The sequence below is a fragment of the Pogoniulus pusillus genome, chromosome 4 (assembly GCF_015220805.1).
Source record: "Pogoniulus pusillus isolate bPogPus1 chromosome 4, bPogPus1.pri, whole genome shotgun sequence".
Taxonomy (NCBI): domain Eukaryota; kingdom Metazoa; phylum Chordata; class Aves; order Piciformes; family Lybiidae; genus Pogoniulus; species Pogoniulus pusillus.
In genome coordinates this window covers 32,035,616-32,058,329 of record NC_087267.1, presented here as the reverse complement: position 1 = coordinate 32,058,329, position 22,714 = coordinate 32,035,616, and the positions used below count along the sequence as shown (strand labels likewise).

The following is a 22,714-nucleotide window of genomic DNA, read 5'->3' as shown; positions in this document are numbered from 1 at the left end:
ACCTGGCTAAATATACAAATTAATATTAAACTTAGCCATGATCCCAAATTTATAAGCAAGTCCCCATGATGCAGAGCTCCCTACCCAACACTAGGCTTTCAGATCACTCACATCTACCACTTTTTTACGACCATCAGATGTCATAGTACTTTCAAAATCCTCCCAAAGCTTTTGTATCTCACCACCAAACAACCAGGACCCACGCTCCCCACCCTCCCCATGCCAAGGAGTATTACATCACATTTCCCATCTTTCTGAAGCACAGCATTTCCACAAGCTCACATCAAGTAGCTACAGTGTCACAGCTCTCCTGTCCCACACCATCACCACCAATTTCCTACAGATCTCTCACACATACAAATGCTTTGCAAGGCCAGAAACACAGCACAGTGGTTCCCCAGCTGTACTTCAAAATCCAGCCTCCCTGCCACACACCAACTTTCCACTGAACTATGACTCCAGCCAGTCTGCATTTTCCTCCCATGAGCAGGACTATCTCTCAGCCAGTAAGGCACTGCACGGGGCAGACACCTCCAGTCCACCATACCAGTTGCACCTCAGTGGAGTGTTCCATCCACTTGGGTGCTGGGCATCACAGCCAGCTGGGAGGCCGTAAGAATTCAGACCAGCCAAGGTGGCAGCAGATGATAACAAAGACTATTAGGCAAAAGATGAGGGAGAGATGTAGGTGAAGAGGTATGAGAGAAGAAACAAAGAGATATTAGAAAAAGAGAAGGTGAAAGAAATGACAGTAGACAGTGCATTTTACCTGGTCATAAAACATCAAAAATTAAGAACTAATTAACAATTAAAGGACAAGCCTTGGCTCCTTCCCAGGGTCTGCAGGATGAAACTCAAAAGAGTTTCCTTTCCTCTTTAATAATAACCCTGACATTTCTAAGCTTCAAGAAAAGATCAAGTATTTGAAAACAAGAAATTAAAAGGTCTGTGACACTGTAACAAAAGAAAGTGCAAGTTTTCCTGAAAAAGAAAAACTAAAAACTGTACAAGATAAACATCTCAGATTTTACCATTAGATTGTACTAATTATCTGAATAAGATCTTACATTGAGATTAATCCCACAAGACTTGTAATTAGAGTAGTTGAAAGAGAGCATTAATTCATACATGCTGAAGATGTGAAGGAAGACCAAAATGGAAAGAAAATTTAGATAAAATAGAAAAATAAGAAAAATGCTCCAGCTCAGAATTCTACAACTGATGCTTAAGTCAAACCAATATACTAAATAAATACATTAATTTTCCCTTTACTAATTATAAGACTTAAGTCACTATCTAGTAATTTTTTGATTACACAGTATAAAAAGAATAGTAGTGATAAATAATCACAATAAACCTCACAATGATTCTCAATGTTTGGTAGTTCAGCCTTCCCACAACCTATATTTGGAAGCTGCAATTTTAATACAATAAAATTAAAGGAGAAACAGTTGGCAAGATACCATATACAACCCAATGCTAGATCTCCAAGATTATTGGGATATTCCTCACTGCATCCTGCAGCACAGTGTGGAAGTACCAAAGCTGACTCAAGTATGAAAAACAATCTGGCGATGTAACATGAGCTTCATATTAACTACGTCATTATTTCTGCTAGAACCCAACAAAACATAGGAAAAATTTGCTGCTACTACAGCAGAATGCTTCCAGTGTCTGAATTAAGTTAGGTACTTGTACATCACATTACACAGTTTCCATAAAGGTCACATGGCCTATTATTTTCTTTCAGAATGTAAACTGTAATTCAAACTATGCTTTATTGTAGCACAACATCTTCCTGTGGTGGTTTCGCACCATACAAAATTTGGGATTTACTCCCAAAGCAGTAAATGACCACATCTGCACAGAATTTGGAAGTTAAATTAAAATAATATTTTACTACCAAAAAAACCCCAAAAGTAAATTAAATACAAAAAGTAATAAACATATATACATACATACAATAACTCAAGAGTAGCCCAGCTGTTGCACACTGTTCTTACTATAACCCAACCAAGGCAAAGAGAAAGCAAGCAAAGTGCAGAAGGAGAAAATGGGAAAAAGAAGAAAGAACAAGCTGTACTTCAGATTATATTGACATTTGCAGGACAAATGGGATGGGATAAGGTATTTTGTTATGTCCTGTTCAACCCCCTTGGGACATCCAGTCCCCTGGACTCTCGAATTCTCTGGAAAACTTTTATTTACGGTAACACATTAGTCCTAAACCTCTAACACTTCTGAAAGCTAAATATATATCTGCTGCCTCTGAGGGCATTTTACACAAACAAAACCCAGTAAAAGGTTAATTGCTTCACAAAAAAGTTGTGGCACAAAAGAACACAGGTTATTATCATTGAAGTTCTATGTTATTAAAGACGCTTCTCTAGACAAGTCATAAAGCGAAAGTACTAATGAGTTCTGTCCATACCGTTTCTCAGTTCAAATCAGGAATTAAGACAGCAAGAACCACAGTATAAAACTGTAAGGGTTTCTTTAGTTTTTAAGACAAACACTAGTGTCAGACATATGAGCGCCAGCTAAAAATGCTTCTAAAAGTAACAAAGGACTCACCAAGTTCATTGAGACTCTGGGCAGCTTTTGTTATCTCTCTGCTTCCTCCTTGCAGTTGTCCTTGAAGTCTCTTAGTAAGATACAAAATGCGTATTATCCTGCGCAGCAAGTCACAGGCAGCCTGCAGAGAAATTGTAGCATTAACAGATACTATCAGTGCATCAGGATCACATTATAGTAGGCCTCAAATATGAAAACATTTTAAAGGAAAAAGGAAATATTGTGAATAAAACCAAGAAACCTTACAACACTGAAATCCTTTTTTGTAAGATTTTAAACACAATTTTATGCAGTCCAGTACTTTCTAAAGCTGATAATTACATTCATAGGGCTACTGAGACCATGCTGCTGTTATTAGTAGGGAAACAAAAACAAAAGAAACCTCATGGCAGAGACATATTCTGTTTCTAACCAGAAATAAAATTTGGTTTACACTGTGTATCTCTCCTTACTGCAAGGTGGTTGGACTAAATGATCTTTAAAGATCCCTTCCAACTCAAAACATACTGATTCCATGATTCTATGAATATCTCTTTCCTTGGTAGGCTTCAATAAGATACATGATTTGCCAATCAAATATCAATCCAAAATCAGCAAAATGGCAGCACTTACTTCCAAGGACAATACTACTTAAAGACTGAATAGAATACACAACATTCCTGGATAAAAATTAAGATGTATGCATATGCAAATTTTCAGGAAACTTATTTGTGTATGTTTTCATTAGCAGCAGTTCAGGAAAAAAAAAAAAGTCATTTGGATGTCATCAATCCAACAGAGTCGTTCCATAATTTTTCACTCAACTAAGATATTGAAACATGTTTTGTCCGTCCGCCCAGTAACAGTAAGAGTCTGATCTTGATGAGGGCATCAAGTCAGTCATCAGCAAGTTTGCAGATGACACCAAGCTGGGGGCAGATGTGACGGAGTTGGAGGGCAGAAGGGCTCTGCAGCGGGACCTTGACCGCCTGCACAGATGGGCAGAGTCCAATGGGATGGGGTTCAATAGCTCCAAGTGCAGGGTGCTGCACTTTGGCCACAGCAACCCCATGCAGAGATACAGGCTGGGGTCGGAGTGGCTGGAGAGCAGCCAGACAGAGAGGGATCTGGGGGTGCTGATTGATACCCGCCTGAACATGAGCCAGCAGTGCGCCCAGGTGGCCAAGAGAGCCAGTGGCATCCTGGCCTGCATCAGGAATGGTGTGGTCAGCAGGAGCAGGGAGGTCATTCTGCCCCTGTACTCTGCACTGGTTAGACCACACCTTGAGTACTGTGTTCAGTTCTGGGCCCCCCAGTTTAGGAGGGACATTGAGATGCTTGAGCGTGTCCAGAGAAGGGCGACAAAGCTGGTGAGAGGCCTTGAGCACAGCCCTACGAGGAGAGGCTGAGGGAGCTGGGATTGGTTAGCCTGGAGAAGAGGAGGCTCAGGGGTGACCTTATTGCTGTCTACAACTACCTGAGGGGGGGTTGTGGCCAGGAGGAGGTTGCTCTCTTCTCTCAGGTGGCCAGCACCAGAACAAGAGGACACAGCCTCAGGCTGCGCCAGGGGAGATTTAGGCTGGAGGTGAGGAGAAAGTTCTTCACTGAGAGAGTCATTGGACACTGGAATGGGCTGCCCGGGGAGGTGGTGGAGTCGCCGTCCCTGGGGCTGTTCAAAGCAAGGTTGGATGTGGCACTTGGTGCCATGGTCTAGCCTTGAGCTCTGTGGTAAAGGGTTGGACTTGATGATCTGTGAGGTCTCTTCCAACCCTGATGATACTGTGATCCTGTGAGTCTCATCAAGTGTAGAGTTCCTCTAGGGATGGACTGAATCACTGGTGCCCAGAGGCACAGCCTACAGGAGCAGCAACGTTCCAGAGTGGACATGTAAACTAGAATTCAGAAATGTGGCTTGGGAGAAGGAAAAAACGTACATTGATTTCAGTCCAGTCCAACATCCACCATCAGATTAACAAAGACATGTAAATGAGAAACACGAAACAGAGAAAATGTAGCTGTTCTGAAATATTTTTGCTGGTATTAAAGGCAATACCATCTGAGTATTTACCCAATGGATACCAAAATTAAATTAAAACTACTTTAAAAACTATTTAGTATCTTACAGAATTTTAACCCTTTTCTTTTTAGGGTCAAGGTAACGTCCTGAAAACTAATGTAGAAGTGAATATATGAAAACATACACAAATGATTCATTTCAACCAATACTCAGTGGATTGCATAAGTTGTCTGTTTATTTGTTGTCTGTCCCTGTGCCACCGCAAATCAATCCGATATGTACAGTTCAATTTTATTAAATATTTAGACAGAACAAAAAAGAAAAAGGTGAAAAAAGCACTACTGAGGCAAACCACCAAAAGCACAATTACTCTCGCTGCTTTTGGCTCTCTATCATGTAGTCTGAAGTGCAAGTTTCCCAAGCAATCTAAGATAATTTAATCATACGATTTCTATTACCATCAGTGAGAACCAAGTGGGGCTTATCCTACTTTCAGAGATTAACACATTAGGTTTTATTAATTCATTTCCTTAATTAGAAAAATCTTGAGCCACATATCACTTTCGTATCTGTGAACTACATTTCTGCAAGATTAATCAAAAATAGCTTTTTATATAGTGCACTGTACTTCATCACATAAGAGGGCACAGTATTATTACTTTGTTTTCAAATTTCATTATCCTGTAATCTAATTGTGCACCTCTAGCTATTTTTAACCTAGGAATCCAACTTTGGTTATCTTCCAATTGTCTTTTACTTTACATGACAAAAGATTATTTCCTTTTGAAAGGACCATCAAACTAAATGAGAAATGGGAAAAGTTACATTTAGATATAAAAGCAAAAAAAAAAATTCTTAACTTCTGGCCCTGTAAATTACAGGGAGGAGTAAAATCCGAAGACACTGAAGATGCTCTTTTAACGTCTAAGTGATTGCTATTGCACTGTGCCCTGTTGTTTTATCCTCTAACTTGACCACCTGCTAACAGCAGTCTGAATTCAGGAAACATTCCCTTCCTGAGCTGATAGAGTATGCTCTTCTAAAGGAGATGCTTTCATCCAAGAAGTAATGAATTCCAGTAAAAACTGATTTGGAACGAGTCAATGGTTTGAGTTAGTACCAATGGAGCTAGTAAAATTAAAATAAAACCTAGGGGGGTTTTGTGGAGAATGCAGGTTAGTTATGTCCGGAAATTCAAAGCAGACATAATTACTATATTTTGAGCAATAAAAAAGCCTCTTAATTTTAATCTCAAGTTATTTTATAATTATTATTATTATTGAAAGAAGACTTAATTACAAAAGAGGACCACTTGAAAATGTGCCAGTGCATACCTCACATAAACTCCATATATCTGCCAGATGATATTGTAATTGGATGTATATACAACAAAAGACTGAAGATGAGGTAGCACAAGGACAGATTCTGCTGATAGTAAATATTTTAAAAACAGAATAACTTTAAATATAGTATTAATATTTTTCAAAGGTTTTTAAGTTTTGGTCATTATAAAGATTTCCAAACACCAAAATAGCTGAAATTAAGAGAGAGATAGATAGATAGATAGATAGATAGATAGATAGATAGATAGATAGATAGATAGATAGATAAAAGTATTTGGTCAAATAGATCTGTCTACATATTTCAGCTGCTATCTATTCCCATTTATTGGTCATCTACTATGGAAAGAATCAGAAGAGGATAGTATGATTTGAAGTAGGAAGCAAGCTTCATGAATTTGCCCACTCCCTTGGGATGGCATGAAGGTCTAAGAGCAGAGCAAGACCTAATATACACAAGCACACAACAGACATTTAGAATTCAAACTAGATTTGAACTTTGACAATGAATTTGCAGTGATATGCTTATGAAAAAGGTAGACTATATTAACAACAATAGTAAAATCCAGCTTTATACAATTCAAATATGCCTTCAATTTATGAGCAGTCCAAACAGGAATCATTGGAAAAGCATTAAAACAACACTGCCATGAATGCAAGAGGCCCTTAAACACCACACAATTCAGCAAAGCATGACTACAGATTTTACACAAGGCAACTTCTTTGATCAGTCATGTCCTTTCTCTACTTATTCTATTCATGTACATCAACTGATAAAATTGGCAAGTTTAAAAGTGTCCCATGCTGCAAGTGCTGCATGTGGGAGCAATACCATGTCATAAACCCTGTCACTGACAGGAAGTGAACTGTTTGCTGAGCTGATGCCCTTCCTTTCTAAACAGGCCAGCCAGGTATAAAGTCACCTTAGCACTGCATCTTGGGAGAGTTGAGACGTCAAACACCTATTGACTCCACTCTCCCTAAGTCCAGCTTCATGTCATAATTCAGGTGTCCTGACTCTCAATTCCTCCCAGCACTCTAGTGCAACACAAAGCACTCACTACATACCTGTCAACACAAAGACAGATAGCAGTTTTCACACCAGGGACAGACTCAGAGCAGCCAAAGTCATGGTACCTTTTTCTACACTAAGGTAAATTACATGGATTCAGATGCTAGAAAGGATAGCCTTACCCCACACCTTTTTTCTAACCTGCAATCAAGGAAAGCCAGATACTACAAATTCCTCGGCACAGGCTGCATAATGCAGGCTCTGAATAGATGCTACTTTCACACAACAGGAAAATCCATGTAACCCTGCTACAGCAAAGAGCACCCAAGAAACATTTCCTAAATTGAAGAACTCATTCTTCTCAGATGTCTTTCTGCAGTTTAAGGGCAGAGCAGGAACAATCTCTGTCCTTAGCTCCAAGTTCCTGCAACCCTTTCCACAGCTGCAACATACATCAGAATAAAAATATAAATAATTTAACCTAATCTGATACATGGAAGTCATGGAAGTTTCACTCAGAGGCAAAACCAGTAACAGATGGAGTTTAAATTAACAGGAGAAGCAGCTGGACAAAGTAGCTGGACAGTGCTTAAAGTTTACTGCTGGACCTTTGCTGCTACTGAAAGTAATGTGGAAAATCATAGAAGTTCAGACATGAACTTCTAACACAGTCACTCCACCAGACTCCAGACTAGAGATTGCCTGATAGTTTGCAGCTTCATCTACTTTACTGTGCAGCAGCAGTCACCCATAGAAAGGGACCTACTTGACTCATATTTCAGCTACTAAAGATATGTTTCCAGTTTCATAAAGCTAAGGTAAACTTGCTAAGACAGGTAGTTCAAATGCTAACTCACTAAGCAGTTGTCAATTTGTAGTTGTGCTGCTTTTCACGCCATAAACTGAATGGAATGCAGCTGTGTGACTTCTGAACATCTATGGAGTATTTTTCAACAACTATAAAATTAAAAACAGAAGAATTTGATACTTTTCTTACCATTTTTGTGATAAGCTCTCTCCAACTGCTTTTCTTAGAGATCTAGATTCTCTTGCAGACTCCACTAACATTCAAAAGACAGGGACGACTACACTTATAAAACTCAAGAACCACAATTGGCTCTGTAAATTGCTTCTTGACTATTTGGAAAGAATTCCCACACTCCTTACTAAACTGCAGCCAAGCATGTATTAGAGGAGAAAAGCATCTTCTACAGAATGATTACAAAATTACATAAACTGTTATAAGAATTTAATTAATCTCTAAACAGATAATCCTTCCCTCTTCCCTCAATCTCTACAAAATCTCACTTAGCTAGTGCAAAAGTCAGTTTCCTACTTTGTAATACCAAGCACTTCTCAGTAACTCCTGAATGGACACCCAAATACTGATTTTCATTGAGGAATACTGAAAATAAACTACAGAGCACTGAAGAACAAAAATTAAACCTTATCTGATAACTGAGAAATAATGCACACTCAGAAGTGTGGTTTTTAATGCATTCTTAGTACTTACTTGAAGTTTTGCTAGCTGAGCAGTGCGAGACACTATTTTGTTGTAGGGGTCAACAATTTTGACTCTAATTCTAAAAATAAGAAGAGAAATTTATTTATAACAGTATTAATAAATAAAATGACAGAGCAACTAAGAATTTACACTTTCTAATCACATAATGAATGGTATACCTATCGACAGTACTTTGAAGAGCACCAATTCTAGTCTGCATCATTTGGAGGACACCTGTAAAATAAAACAGAGTTTTACATGGAACACTTGTCAGTTATAGAAATAACTGTTCTTCAAATTATAGTAACTACTGCCAACTACTTTGCAATTAAAAAAAAAATCCAGTTTCCTGCTTTACAACAAAGCACTCACAGAAAATAATAAAGTATAGCATAGTTAAAAAAAAAACTGAGGCAATAATAAGGCCACTCAATGAATATCAAGAATTTTTTTTTGGTAGAGAACACAATCCTACAGAAGAAATATCACTCTGAAATCCCCCACATGTTAATTTTCAAATATTTACAACACTCTGCTTTCTCAGGGAACAATGTTCAGGACTGCTTTTCAAAGCATATACAACCAGGTGCACAAACACCTGAACATGACCCACAAAAATATGACACCCTTTATTCAACATAGTGATTAGGCAACTCAGAAAAACCAACAGACAAAGAGGACTGAGAAAATAACCAATTCTATTAAAGATTCTCTTCCTGCATACAAGCTTCTTTAGCAAAAAGTACCAATGTCAATGTGAGGTCATCTAATTTAGATTACAAACAGAGCAAACTACCCTAATCATATTTGCTCCAGATTAGTTCGGCAAAGCAGCACAAAGGAAGCACAAGCATGCTTGTGCTCTTTTCGTTAAATTGCAAACAAAGTAGCCAAGGGTGGCAGTCATTTTTGCAGTATGGAATCAGCCTGCTGAGAATTTAATTAAGTTACAGAAAACCCAGGCCTATGAAATTATTTATGTTCCAGTTATTCTTAGCATTCTCAAGCATATTACATTTCTGTAAAGCTCTGTTTACAAGCATGCCATCATTGTATTAGATACAACTGCAATATGATACAGTAAGATGGAAGATAAACAAAACTACTGTCAATAGTTTTATTCATCTTGTCATGTGCTGGGACTACATCTCAAGTATTTTGTATAAATAAGCAAATTCTCATCTTCTTCACATTTCAGAATTACTAACTTGACTTAGTGACAGACTCAGGAGTTTTCTGACATTTTTACATGGAATGGTAGGCAAGAAATTCTCATGCATCAGAGAATAAAGATGTGATATGCAGTGAAAAGACACAGGATGAATTTTCTACTCTACATTGCAATAATGAGGAGGGCCAGTAGCATCACAATGCTGCATCTATAACTCTGACATTGCTACAAAACAAACAGCAGTCCTCTTGGCAGAAAGTAGAATTAGGACGTGTGAAAAGGCAACATACCATCTCCATTCTGCTGCATAAGATACAAAAAAACCCACTTATCTGCATAGATATGATGCTGTTTAGCCTACCTTGAGCTAACAGTTTGAGATATCTACTGAGCTACCTTTAGACAGAAAAGAGTATGCATACTAGAAAACTGTACCATTAAAACAGCACACAAACTTATAATGGAAAAAACACTACAAGCTGGATGTATTGACTCAAAACGTTTAATGATATTCACTTTTATATATCAAAATGACTGTGAATGCTATGAATTAGCTGCATAATCTTCACTTATGTGCACGCATCTCTAACTTCATAATTAATATTTCTATTGACATCCACCTTTTCTTGTGAATCTTGATTCAGTGCTTCTTCTACAATGACCATATACCACATGTAGCACAAGCAGGGCAGAGATAAGGAAGCTTTGCAAAACTTAAAACATCATCTTTTTGTGCATAGACTTGTGATTTTTCTGGCAACTGCAGACTCAAAAATGCTAGTGATGTTTTATGTATCAAATACTTTTCAGAATTAGAACTTCTGCATGCTTCTCCTTCCCTTACACAAAAGCAAAAGCCTTTACAGAGTAAAGGCTTACCCTAAGTGAACTGAGACATTTCAACAAATTTCAGATGAATTATATTTTAACTTAGGGTTATTAGCTGTAAATCATGCATTAGTTACCATGTCTACCTCACAGAAATGTTTCCTAACTGAAGAGCTGTTTTGAAGTATTTCATTCTTTCTTCAGAGCAAATTTAGGAAGGAATGCCTTCAGAAATAACCATGATTTTAGAAATCACTATTCCACTGAGCACTATTTGCTCTTCATCTTGACTGGGAAGTATTTACTAAATGTGATATTCACTATGGATTCTTATCTCCATTTTATTTGGAGGATAAACATAGATTCTAGTCTTCCTACACTTAATTTTCCAAATGTTTAAAAAGCTAGCTGTGAGTTACCATTGCTAGATTAAGTAGGCATTTCTTTATTTTCATATGCAAATGATAGCAATCAAATACCGTACCAAACAAGTTCCAAAGATGTATAGGGTTAACACTCCTGGGGGAGTAACCCTGAACCTGACCCTAGGGGTCTTGGCCCCTCCCCAGGGGTGGGCCACACTCCAGGTGATGGTTAGCCCACTCCCCCCACTTCCTGTGGTATAAAAGACAGAGGAGTTTCCTGTCTCTTCCTCTTTTCCTGCGTTCACTCATGACCACACACACGCACACTGCATACCAGCACACCACGTGGCAGCCACGAGGCAGAGATACCATCACATTGCTCGGGTTGTATCCATCCCTGTTGGTATTTTGCTGTTTTCCCTTCCTTATCCTTTGTAAACTCCCCTACCTCCAATCCCTTTTTTCTAAGTTATTGTTAAACTTTTCCTTTTTTACTTCCAAATCGAGTGAGATTGATTTATTTGGGTGTCCCTACCTTTCTCTCTCTCCCTGTCTTTCGGGGAAAGGAGGGGGAATAGGGGAGGGCACTCTATAAATTCTATAAATTGTCATTGGGTCTATTAAATTTATAAGAGTCTCTGGGAACCTGCATTTAAACCCAAGACAAAAGACTAAAGAGATATTTTAACTGTCAGTGACCAGAAACTTCCTGGTTATTTATTTAGCAAGCTAAAAAGTGGAAGAGGAGGAAAGGAGATATTCTTAGATCTCACAGTATATGCGGATTAGCATAAAATTATTTCTGAGAAAAACAAAAATTCAAACCCATAGGAAGTTCCCAGCAAGTGATAAAGAACAGAATGGTAGGTGTAACAAGCCCCAGAACAGTATATTGCAACCATTTCTCTATACAGATTCAGGAGCTCCTAAATAAAGCCTTTAAAAGTCGGTAGTTTGTGTTAAAATCCAGATACCAAGCAGTGGAATAACATAAAGGTAAGTATTTAACTCAGTAGCCTCTTCCTAGTTAAAAAAAAACACCTCAATGCAGTTAAGATTATGTGTTAAAGCAAATTCAGTTAAAATTTGCAAATTATGCAACACACATATGCAACATGCACAAACTTAGTTCTTGGGGCAACAAATGATTAGCTAAAGTTGCAACAATTAGATTTATTTAGAAAAATATATTAAAAGGTCAAAAATGCAAGATTGCTAAAGTTGCTCAGAAGTGATTATCAAAACATGTTTTCCTATGAAATAGTTGTGCCAGAGAAGTATCAGCCAAATCTTCTCCCTGGAGCTCCATCTACTGACACTAAAAATCAAAAAGCCACATTACTCAAAACTAAGTTCTGTAGCTTTAAAACTGGGAATCAAAGTTGGCAGTGATAGGACTGAGATGGAAGGTGTCTTTACAAAAGAAGATGCTGATAGATAATTTGAGGTAGCAAAGAAAGAAACAGACTAGGAATCTCAACAATTCAACCTTATCTCTTGCTGCATGCAAGTAACAGAGTCTCTGCTAGTGTCTTGCTGGGGTCTTACCATAAATTTGCAGGGTGTCCTCCAAAGATAGCAGAAACTGAACACAACCTGAACTTTTGAACTTTTAGGACAGCATAAACTTAATATGCTACTGAATATTAACATCTCTGCCCAGAAAAGTGGAGAACCTAAATTAAATGAACATACAATGCATGATGCAGAGGGCTGTACATGTAAGGGGGGCACATGTAGTAGGTGGACTGGGAAGTCTGTACATTCTTAGTACCTCAGCCAGTGGGGAATGGAAGAGGGACATCTGCATCCAGAAATTTAGGATAACAGGGTAACTGTGCCTTCCAGCAACTTGAGACACTCCACAAGGATTCTGCCCAGTGGACTCTCTCTTTATTTGAAAGAAATTTAACAAGAGTCCTCTGTCTCCACTGTGGACATGAGCCACTAGTGACAGATCATTTTCCTTACAGCAGTGAACTACATTCCCTGCACAGATAAAAAAAGTGCTTCCTCCACTGCAAGCAAAACATAAGGGTATTTACCTTCCAGGGATTCAATTCCAGTTGCTTGGGCCAATAGGTCTTCATGTCTTGCAACAACCTTAAAAAGAACAGGATAATCAACATTGAAAAATGAGGATGTGTGCCTTAAAGGAGTACTAATACATCATCATCATCATTCCTACATTAGGCAGACACGGGAAAAAGCAGTCACACCTTAAAAATTAAAGAGTTTTCAGAACACATTTTAATTTACAAAAGCAGCAAGCTCAGAATAAGAGGGCTGGTAATGGCAGCACAGTTGATATCTTAACTAAAGCCAGCAGAGCAATCACATTTCAGTACATTTTATGTAATTCTAAGTGTAAGCTTATTAACCACACAATTAAAAATTACATTTACACTTTAGTATTTTCTTTTCTATTTAGAAATGAGTTCCCAATTTACCAAATGGGGCATATGGTAGGAGGAAGCAGGTTTTCAAACTGCACACAAACAGTGTGTGTTCCCACTGCAAGGTCCACTGTGGATCTGTAGGGTCTACATAGGTTTCGCCAAAACGCTTTCTTTCTGAAGGTGTGGAGGCACGTTACCACAGGTTATATTTGCCCAACTAAAGTAACCCTTAGAGTCTAGGCTACACTCCAGAAGAGGATGAAAGGATGTAACTCAAATCACTCCCTATCTTCACACAATTGTCACAGACCAGCCTTTCTGATAATCGGCGTGAACATTTGGACAGAGTCAATGAACATCCTTATGAGGAAGAGCAGAACCTCGATGTACACAGAGACTGGTAGTAGAAACTGAAAACAAAGCAGTATGTGGCTCTTGGTAGGACTATTAACAGTGGGCCTGACTAAGTTAAGTATCAGGCTCACTACTAGTTTTGCTGCAAGTTGTGCATTCAGCTACTGCTTTCAGAATACACTGGACAATTTCAGAAACAACAACATTACTAATATTTGGACTGGTTTATAAGAACCACTCCAGAATAACTGGTATGCTTTAAACTTACTTGTAAATGAAGCTCTTTATCCAACTGACTAATACCCTGGGCAAGTTTTGCTAGTTGCTCGGCTATCACAGCCTGATGGATAGACTGGGAAGTGTAAGCTTTCACATCAAAGTCTTCTCTGAAGAAATCAGAATAACATTCTGAAAAACATTTAGATTTCATCTTTATGCTTCAGAACAGATAATGTTTACTGACTTAAAACACACAGTTCTCTGATCTTTAGTTCCTGCAAATGCAATAGCGTATGTTATCTGCACCACATAATACAAATATGACACCAATTTGAGACCAGAATCAAGAGAAACAAATTCAGAGCTGATGACCTGGGGGGGGAGGATGAGGAAACTGGGACAGGGTATGTGTGTAAACGGTGAAAAATATGCAAGATCCTTTATTCCCCACAGGCCTTTCTTGAATAGAATGCTTTCCAAAGCATTTCAATTTTCTTCTTCAAACTTTACAGAGTAACCCGAGTGAGGCGGTCACATTCAAACTGCTAACCGTCAAAGTGCCATAAGCCAGAACTTCATGGAACGGCACTAGACCCTTACGCCGACTTATAAACTACTCTCTTCATACTGGTTTATAAACTACTACATTAATGATACTGGGATTATGATTTTGGAACAAGCAAGACCACAGGGCGTGTACGAATAACACCAAGCACTTTCGTCTCTCTGAGCACTTGTTTTCTCTCCTTTAAGGAGCAAACGACCACAGGTGAACATGGGTCCGCGCAGGACCGCACCAAGAGGCCCTCTCTGCCCCCGAGAAGGGACGTATTCAGAGGTGTAGCAGCACTCCCCAGAGTCTGCCGTTCTCCGCTGCCGAAACTTTCCGTGACTTGACAGGAAGGGTTCACCGCCCTCCCTGTCTTGTCCCGAAGCATCGACGCTTCTCCCCCAGCTCATCCCAAAGCCCTAGAGCCCAGCCCCGCCCCAGCAAAAGACCCTTCGTCTTCCCCGGGTGGCCCGCGGATGGGATCGCCGGCATGATCTCGTCGGCGGAGGTACAGCCAGACGCTGCCCCTCACCCCCAGCGCCAAGCCAGCAGTACGCTCCTCAGCCCCAGCCACCGCCGATGGCCGGGCCGCGCCGCGCCTCACCGTCCGCCAGCAGCTCGGCCAGAGCCGGGGCCGGGGCCGCGCCGCCACCTTCCCCCGCCGCCTCCATGCTGGCAGGTGCCGGGAGCCGCGCGTCACTCCCGGGCGGCTGCGCGCGCGCGGCGATGATGCGCAATGAGCGCGACGGGCAGGCGGCGCCGCGGGTCGCTGTGAGGGGCAGTCGGGCCGGCAGCGGGGTAAGGACAGACAGCATGCCCAGGCTGAAGCGGGGGCTGCTCTCGCCGCACATGAGTCAGAGCCTTCTCCGTGAGGCCTGTGCGTGGACCGTTGGGAAGTCCTGGGTCGCTCCTACGCGCAGGGGCTACGCTGGAGATTCCTGCTCCAGCCCGAACAATCCGTACTGGAATGAAAACACAACGCGGGGGCGAGGGGAGGGGCGCGGGGAAAATTACGCAGGTAACTAAGGGGCGCATAGGTGGTGGTAAAAGGCTTGTTCTGTCATTGTGCAAGTGAGGGACTTATTGCAGGATGCTTTAACAAAAGGTAAATTCAGTTTAAGGTGTGTTGCTCTGCAGCCTGTGAGAAATACCCGAATTACTTGCATGCAAAGAAACACTCTTTGTTTTTCTAGATGCTAAGAGTACTAACTATACATGATTGGTGACATCGTAGAAACTAAACAATGCCAACTAAAAGATGCCATGGACTTGTTTCATTCTGGGCAAGTTGTAAAAATATGTGCCCCTATGGTCCGCTATTCAAAGTAAGTGTCACATCAACTATGTTTTCACTCTCTTTTCTCAGAAAAAAAGTAATCTTGATTGTAAAAATAGACATCATTACCATTTTCTTCCTTATAAAATATAAAACATGTCCTATATATACGTTTCTCTTACGATTATACTTGGACGTCCCCACAGTACTGCATGTCAGAACAGCATTTTAGAACAGCTAATTGGAAAAACGTCTTCACAGTTTATCTGTTTATTTTCATGTGTCTGCAGGTTGGCTTTCAGAAGCTTGGTTAGGAAATACAGTTGTGATTTGTGTTACACACCAATGATAGTGGCAGCTGATTTTGTGAGATCCACAAAAGCTAGAGACAGCGAATTCACAACAAACAAAGGTATTTTTTTTAAAGCAGCAGTTGCCTTGTGAGAATGTTTTATGTGGTAATAAACGAAACTGACTAGCTGAATGAAGTCTGTCGCACAATTAACACCTGTTAACAATTTTGGTACACCATATCTATTTGATTGTATAACTGTACAAATATTCTATGTGAAACTAAGCACATCCCAATAATAGTGCATGAAAATAATGGAAAACCTTGCCTCCATCTGAAATCAAGGTCTGGAAACTGATTTATGTGTGCTGAGTTGACCACACACAGCAGGCTAGTGGCTATGCACCCACACAGCTACTAATTCATCTCTCCACCCAGTAGTAGTGGGGAGAGAACAGGAAACACAAAAGCAAGAGAAACTCATGGGTCAGTATAAAGACGGCTTAATAAGCAAAGGAAAGAGGGAGGAAAAAAAACGTGTGGGCAGTTGCTTTCCAGCTCACACTAGACCAGTGCCCAGCCAGTCTCCAAGCAGTAGCCATCCTGGAGCACAGTTTCCACATCCCAGCCCATTTTCTTCTCCCTCTGCTGTCCTAGTTTTATTGCTGAACTTGGTGTTCTATGGTGTAGAATATTACCTGGGCCAGTTTGGGTCAGCTTCCCAACTGTGTCTACTCCTAAATTCTTGCCCACCCCAGCTTATGTGCTGGGAGAGGGAAAGGCAAAATGAGAAAAGGAAAGTGTTTCAACATTATACAAGTACTATGCAGCAACAGCCAAAATATTAGTGCATTATCAACACACTTGCTGTCATAGAATTCAAAACACAGCACCATGCAGCCTGCAATAAATAAATTCTACCTAAAATAAATAAATTCTAAATAAATTTTACAATTAACTCCATAACATATTTTCCCCAGAAATTGCTGTTTCTTATGCATTTCAGAGAGAAGACTTAACTTACTGTCTAGAAAAGTTTTCTAGTGCCTAACAAAAATAAGAGGGTTGCTAAAGGTGAAAAAAAAAATAGACCAGACATGGAAAGAGTGGAATCAAGGATTGATAAAAGAATCAGGGTGTCAAATTGGCTGGAGTGAACAGTGGAATGAGCTGTCACTAGAGTCTTTGAGATAATGAGAGGGTGATTAAAAGGAACGAGAGGCACGGAGTTGACGCATGGCTAAAGTTGATGGGGAGAAGCACTGCTTTAGGCCTGGTACATAACCAGAAAATATACAAAAGTGAGTATACAGAGTAGTACAGAGTCCTGGCTGTAAAGTGAAAGAAAAGTGGGATGACATCTGTGAGAAATGTGAAGTGGCTGCAATGGAAGAGCATAACAAGGAATATACAGACTGCAAATGAATAACGAAGAGAGCATTGCTGATGTTACCAGCATGTAGGATCTATTAAGTGTGATAATGTGGTCTATTCAGACCACTGAACTGGTGGGTTCATAAATGTATTTGAAGTTTTACAAGTCAGATATGTAGGATAATCTGGGGGTTGCAGGGATGGGGAAGGATTAATTTCTCTTTAATGCTGTAACTTTGCTACCAGATAACAAGGGGTAAAAAATTCAGCGTTCTAGTGTTGTAAACAATACATTCTCCCTATTCACCTCTATAATTCTGGCCCTAATTTTATAGGTCTCTAAAACATTCTGCTGCAGACAGCTTTGGCAAGATTATAGTATTTGCATTATTGGCATTTATGCTTTTCAACAAGTAGCTCCACAACAGGTTGTGAAATGTTACTGTGATTTTATCTTTAACTTCCTGGCTGTTTGAAGAATTTGTCTTCTAATTACCAGGCCAGGTTTGGAGCCTACAATTGCAGTTTTCCTTTTCTTTGGCATTGATGTTTCTTTTTTTGTGTATTTCTAAAATAGATGTCCTTTGTAGATGCTGCTAAAAAATTAATATGGCTACACTTACTATTTTTATTACTTTATGCTCAATCAAAACTTATGAATATGGCATTATTCCTAAGGCTCAGCTGCATTATTGTAAAACTTCAGCTGAAGCACTGAAGACAGTGGACACTTCTTTGAAAATATATAAGAGATTGGTTTTCTGCTTGCTGGATTTTTAGGTAATTTCTTTAAGTGTCTCAACTTGATTGAAAGGATACTGCTTCCCTCTCTGACTTAAGCTGTGCTACTTCAAGAGTTACATATTTTCCACTAAAACAGAAAAATCTTTGGCAGCACTTGCTGTTGTTTCAGTATCAGAAGTGCACTCTGTGCATTTGTTGGATTATCTCTTTCCATCAGTGCTCAGATATCCCCCTTCCTCTTAACTGCAGCAATTGTTTATATGGAGAGTGCTAAGACAGAGATATTTTTAGATGCCTTTAATGTAATGCAGTAACTCTGAAACAGGAGAGCATGTTCTGAATGACCATCTGGCTCTCTGCAGGGGATTAGTAAATCACAAGTAGTTCAGCAAACCCAAATGGAGGAGCACTGACACTTTGGTTTCCACATGAGACAAAGCTGCTAAAGCTGCCTCTGACTGTTCTCATTCCAACTCTTGAAAATGAATTGTGGATAAAAAACAGCCATGTTGACACAGAATAGGTAAAGATGGGTTGGGATACAGAAAGGCAGAGCTTGTAGGCTGTTTTATCTCCTTCCTGAAGGGTTGGTTCCATAAGCAAGTTTCCCACCTGGCAAGACAAACAGTTGCGTTAACACAATAAAGGGGCAGTGTGCAGATAGAAAGGGACAGACTAGGAGAGGAAGTATGAAGGCTGATGAAAAACAGAGAATAGTTTCATATCATCTTTTTGAAAAACAATACGTCTGACCAATTCAGTCAGAAAAAAATGTATGTTGAGCAAAGAACTACCTAGGATACATGCATATCTGAATTTAGTAACTGCTGCTCAGCTACTTTTATTTGTGATCTGGGGTTCACAGAATCACAAAATCATTACATTTGGAACAACCTCTCAGTGTCATGTTGTCCATCCCCCCTTTTCAGAGTCACCTAGAGCCAACTGCCTGGGACTATGACCAGACAGAATGGAAAACACTGGAAATTTAGAATTTCTTAATTTTATTTTTCTGGACTTTCTTAAATCTCCAAATGTCTTTTCCTTGGAGTAGGTGATCGTCCACTGATTGTTCAGTTTGCTGCTAAAGAAGCACAGATTTTGTGTGATGCTGCCCGCATCGTCTGTCCTTTTGCAGATGGAATAGACATAAACTGTGGCTGTCCTCAGAGGTAAAGTTTGAAAAAAATGATGAAATAATAATGAAATAATTTTAATAAATGAGGGTGGTCTTCATAGTAATTTCTGTCTTAACTTAAAAATAGTCTTTGAGTGAAATACAGCTTTTTAACCTGTCAGAGATGTCTCTGTGGCAAAATGCTGTTCTGAATGTTCTGAGATGCCTGTCACCATGGTGAAAATGGAAAAAAACAGGTACATTTGCCAACTTGTCTTAATTGACTTCTGAAATATTAAGTGCTGGCTCAGAAATGAAGTGTCCATCCCTTCTCAACAGATGTTTAATATGCATTACCAACAAGAGCTTTCTATACATAATTTGGAGAGTGTTTTGAGAAAATTATGTGGCAATTCCCAAAATAACAAGGCAAGTCTCTGATGTCTCAAACTTTTCCAAGTGAAAGATAGTCTCTGAAATATAATTCTACAGATTATATTATTCAGAAAGTGCTGCAAATAATTCTTTCCATATTTTACTAAGTTTATAAGTACAGTGAATTAGAGATCTGCTTCTCACTTAAATTGATAAAGATTTTGTCTTCACAGTGAAGCAGCACATATGGAAAAGTAAAGATTCTTGCTAGTTGGTTCAATTGAGAGTCATTTATTACATGTTTGTCAGACACTTTTTCTAAGTGAAAACCTCAAAAATAAATGTAGGAAAGCAAAAGATAATGTTATGGCACAAATACTTAATTTGTCTATTCAAATGATGTTGTCTTGACTTAAAATTACAGTATTTTGAGAGAGCTTTTCTGGAGAGATCTTAGACTTTGGAAGGGAAGTGTGTGTTTTTTTCCTAAACAGTTAAGTATGCCAAACTCCTAAATTCATTTTAGGCAAAAAAAATCTGTGCTTACATTTGAATCCTTTTTCTTGTGCATGCTGCTTCCAAAATAATAAAACTTGGTGCACTTAATCTGCCTTTATAAGAAAAATTATTTAAGAAGACCCCTGCTGCTGTTAAGTGGAAGCAAAGGTTATTTCCTGGCAATCAAAATAAAGTGTTAGGCAGTTGAGGGAAGACAGAATGTTGTTGAAATCATATTCATACTTGCACTTAAAATATTGCTTTTCAGTTCAAAGTCATTTTCTGTTTAAAAGAAATCCACGACATAACAGAGGGGAAACATCAAACTATTTATTTTATTTTATATTGGCTAAACCATTGTTTATTGAATGTTAATTTATCTTCCTTTTGAGTCCATCTGTGGACAGAAAAGTCAACTGGAAGAGATTAGTAACTTGTTCAAAGTTCTAACAGCACACTGGAAACTGAACCAGGATCTAAAAGCTGGTGTCTAACTGCAAATGAATCATGGATCTCTACAGCCACCCTATGTCTCTGTTGTCAACCACACACTGAAGAAGTTGTAAGGAGAGAAACTAATGTATATTACTGAAATTGATCTGCATTTTTCCAAATGTAGAATACAAGTGTTCTTTTTCTTTTAAAGATGGGCAATGGCAGAAGGTTATGGTGCTTGCTTAATTAATAAACCAGAACTAGTTCAAGATATGGTGAGACATGTACGGAATCAGATCAACAATCCTAGGTTTTCAATATCTATTAAAATAAGGTAAGTCTAGTTTACATGCTCTTTGTGGTATATGGAAGAATCCTTTAAAGGGATGTATTAGTGTAGTAGTTAGACTACAGTTTATGTAATTCATTTAATGTAATATTACACATTATAATAACTTCCTTACACCTGAAGTCTGCTAGGATTTTTTGACCCCAGATGGTGAAACTGTCTGGAGCAAGTAATGACAAACTTAGCAAAAAAAGCACAGCCTTCAACAACTTACCCAGATAATATGCTGGATGGTGGAGTTTTCTTGTTATTTATACAAATCTGTGGTAACTCCTCCTTATGGAAGAGGGCATTTTGTATAGTTGAGGTAACTTGCTGTCTAATGTTTTCATTCCTTGCAATTTTAGGATCCATGAGGACTTAAAAAGAACAGTTGACCTTTGTCAAAAAGCTGAAGCAACTGGAGTTTCATGGATCACAGTACATGGGAGAAGTGCAGAAGAAAGACATCAGCCTGTACATTATGATGCCATTAAAATAATTAAAGAAAGCATGTCTATACCTATTGTGGCTAATGGAGACATTAAAACTTTAAAAGATGCTGAAAATGTTCATCACTTGACAGGGGCAGATGGTAAGATTAAATATACTCTGTGTCCTAAGTATATATACAAATCAGATTGCCAAGTATTTTAGTCTGTAAGTATGACATGATTTGAGTTCTTTTCACTCTTTGAGGATGGTTTCAGACTCACTTGCAGCCATCAGCATACTAGAGCACTGTTATTCAAAGCCCTGAATAATGATTTCTGAGGCAAATTACAAAAGCTGTTTACTTAATTAATCACTCACTAGTGGAGTTCAGAGGGACCTTCATATATTCATTCAATCTCTTTTTTTGAGCTGATCATTTTTTAAAGCACTCTAAATTTCCACTTGGAAATCTCTGCTTCCTGCACATGGGAGCAGATTTCTTACAGTAAGAATGGTGGGAAAAGGAAACAGTGTTAAACCAGATGCTCAGCTTCAAGGACACAGTAGGCATCCCGTTTCAATGGTGTTACACTCCAGTGTTAAAATTTTGGGGTAAAGGATTGCCCTGCTGTTACTTAGTAGACTCCTGCAGCTGTCATGGTTGCAAGACAGTATGGAAAATCAGCATGTTTTGAAGAGGTGAACATTGGATCTTGCAGCTGGATAATAACAGGACGGAGAACGGTACCTAGTGTCGTGAGGAAAAGTTAACATGGCATGTTTCTTTTGACAATATGGACATTGAATAGCAACAATAAAAATCTTGCTGAACCAAACCGTCATGCTGCTACAATGACTTTGTAGCAAATATAAAGCAGGAAGGAAATACATATGAGAAAAGAACATTCTCATTGCCCAGCTGACCTTCAATAGCAAAAATATAAAGCATCATTTTTTTTCAGTCACATACAAAGTAGATTTGTGATATTTGATGATTTTAAGAAAGTAAGTATGTTAGAGAACTTTAAAGGATTTATCTGACAATTTGGGATTATAGTTGCAAATATTTCATTTTGGTGAGAAAGATTTACTGCAGACCAAGAGCCCTGAGATTCCTGTATTTGAGTCATTGGGCTCTACTGGAAGAAAGATTCAAGGTCAATGTAAAAATTACTAAATGTAGTATATTGCTACTCTTGCGTTGGAATTTCTGTCATTATTTTATGTTAAAAGACAGACTTGTATGTGTGTAGCAAATAAAAACAAAATACTGTTGAACTGTATTTTACAAAGTAAGGAAGAAAACCTTCTATGTCCTGTGTTCCATTTCAAAATTTTTGGAAGGATACATCAAGTGGAGTGTTTCAGCATGTGGTGTAGGTACTCCAAGGTTTAGATTGTTAGATGGATTTCTCTGGTATAGCTGTAATACTCATCCCTGTTCTTCCATTACTTGTTTGTAAGCTTTGGGATGCTGTATAAAATTTTAAAGAAGATTTAATGTAAAATTTTAACTGTAATGTAACTT

The 22,714-nt window shown here is 38.9% G+C and overlaps 2 protein-coding genes across 3 annotated transcripts in view; one reads left to right on the top strand and one right to left on the bottom strand.

The window, feature by feature from the left end:
• COG5 (component of oligomeric golgi complex 5) overlaps window positions 1-15,019 on the bottom strand; it is a 205,206-nt gene extending 190,187 nt beyond the window's left edge. Inside the window, exons 1-6 of the mRNA XM_064142495.1 lie at window positions 14,917-15,019; window positions 13,812-13,951; window positions 12,836-12,893; window positions 8,606-8,660; window positions 8,436-8,505; window positions 2,575-2,695 (exon numbers count right to left, since the gene is read on the bottom strand). Of these exons, the coding sequence (XP_063998565.1) occupies window positions 2,575-2,695; window positions 8,436-8,505; window positions 8,606-8,660; window positions 12,836-12,893; window positions 13,812-13,951; window positions 14,917-14,983 (511 nt within the window). The 5' untranslated portion in view covers window positions 14,984-15,019. The remainder of the gene's footprint in view (window positions 1-2,574; window positions 2,696-8,435; window positions 8,506-8,605; window positions 8,661-12,835; window positions 12,894-13,811; window positions 13,952-14,916) is intronic.
• Window positions 15,020-15,060: 41 nt separating this feature from the next.
• DUS4L (dihydrouridine synthase 4 like) overlaps window positions 15,061-22,714 on the top strand; it is a 37,708-nt gene continuing 30,054 nt past the window's right edge. Inside the window, exons 1-6 of one of the 2 annotated variants that reach the window (XM_064142508.1) lie at window positions 15,061-15,110; window positions 15,506-15,637; window positions 15,879-16,000; window positions 19,053-19,170; window positions 20,635-20,757; window positions 21,120-21,365. In XM_064142508.1, coding sequence (XP_063998578.1) covers window positions 15,528-15,637; window positions 15,879-16,000; window positions 19,053-19,170; window positions 20,635-20,757; window positions 21,120-21,365 — 719 coding nt within the window. In that variant the 5' untranslated portion in view covers window positions 15,061-15,110; window positions 15,506-15,527. The remainder of the gene's footprint in view (window positions 15,111-15,505; window positions 15,638-15,878; window positions 16,001-19,052; window positions 19,171-20,634; window positions 20,758-21,119; window positions 21,366-22,714) is intronic. The other variant, XM_064142505.1, reaches the window with a different exon arrangement.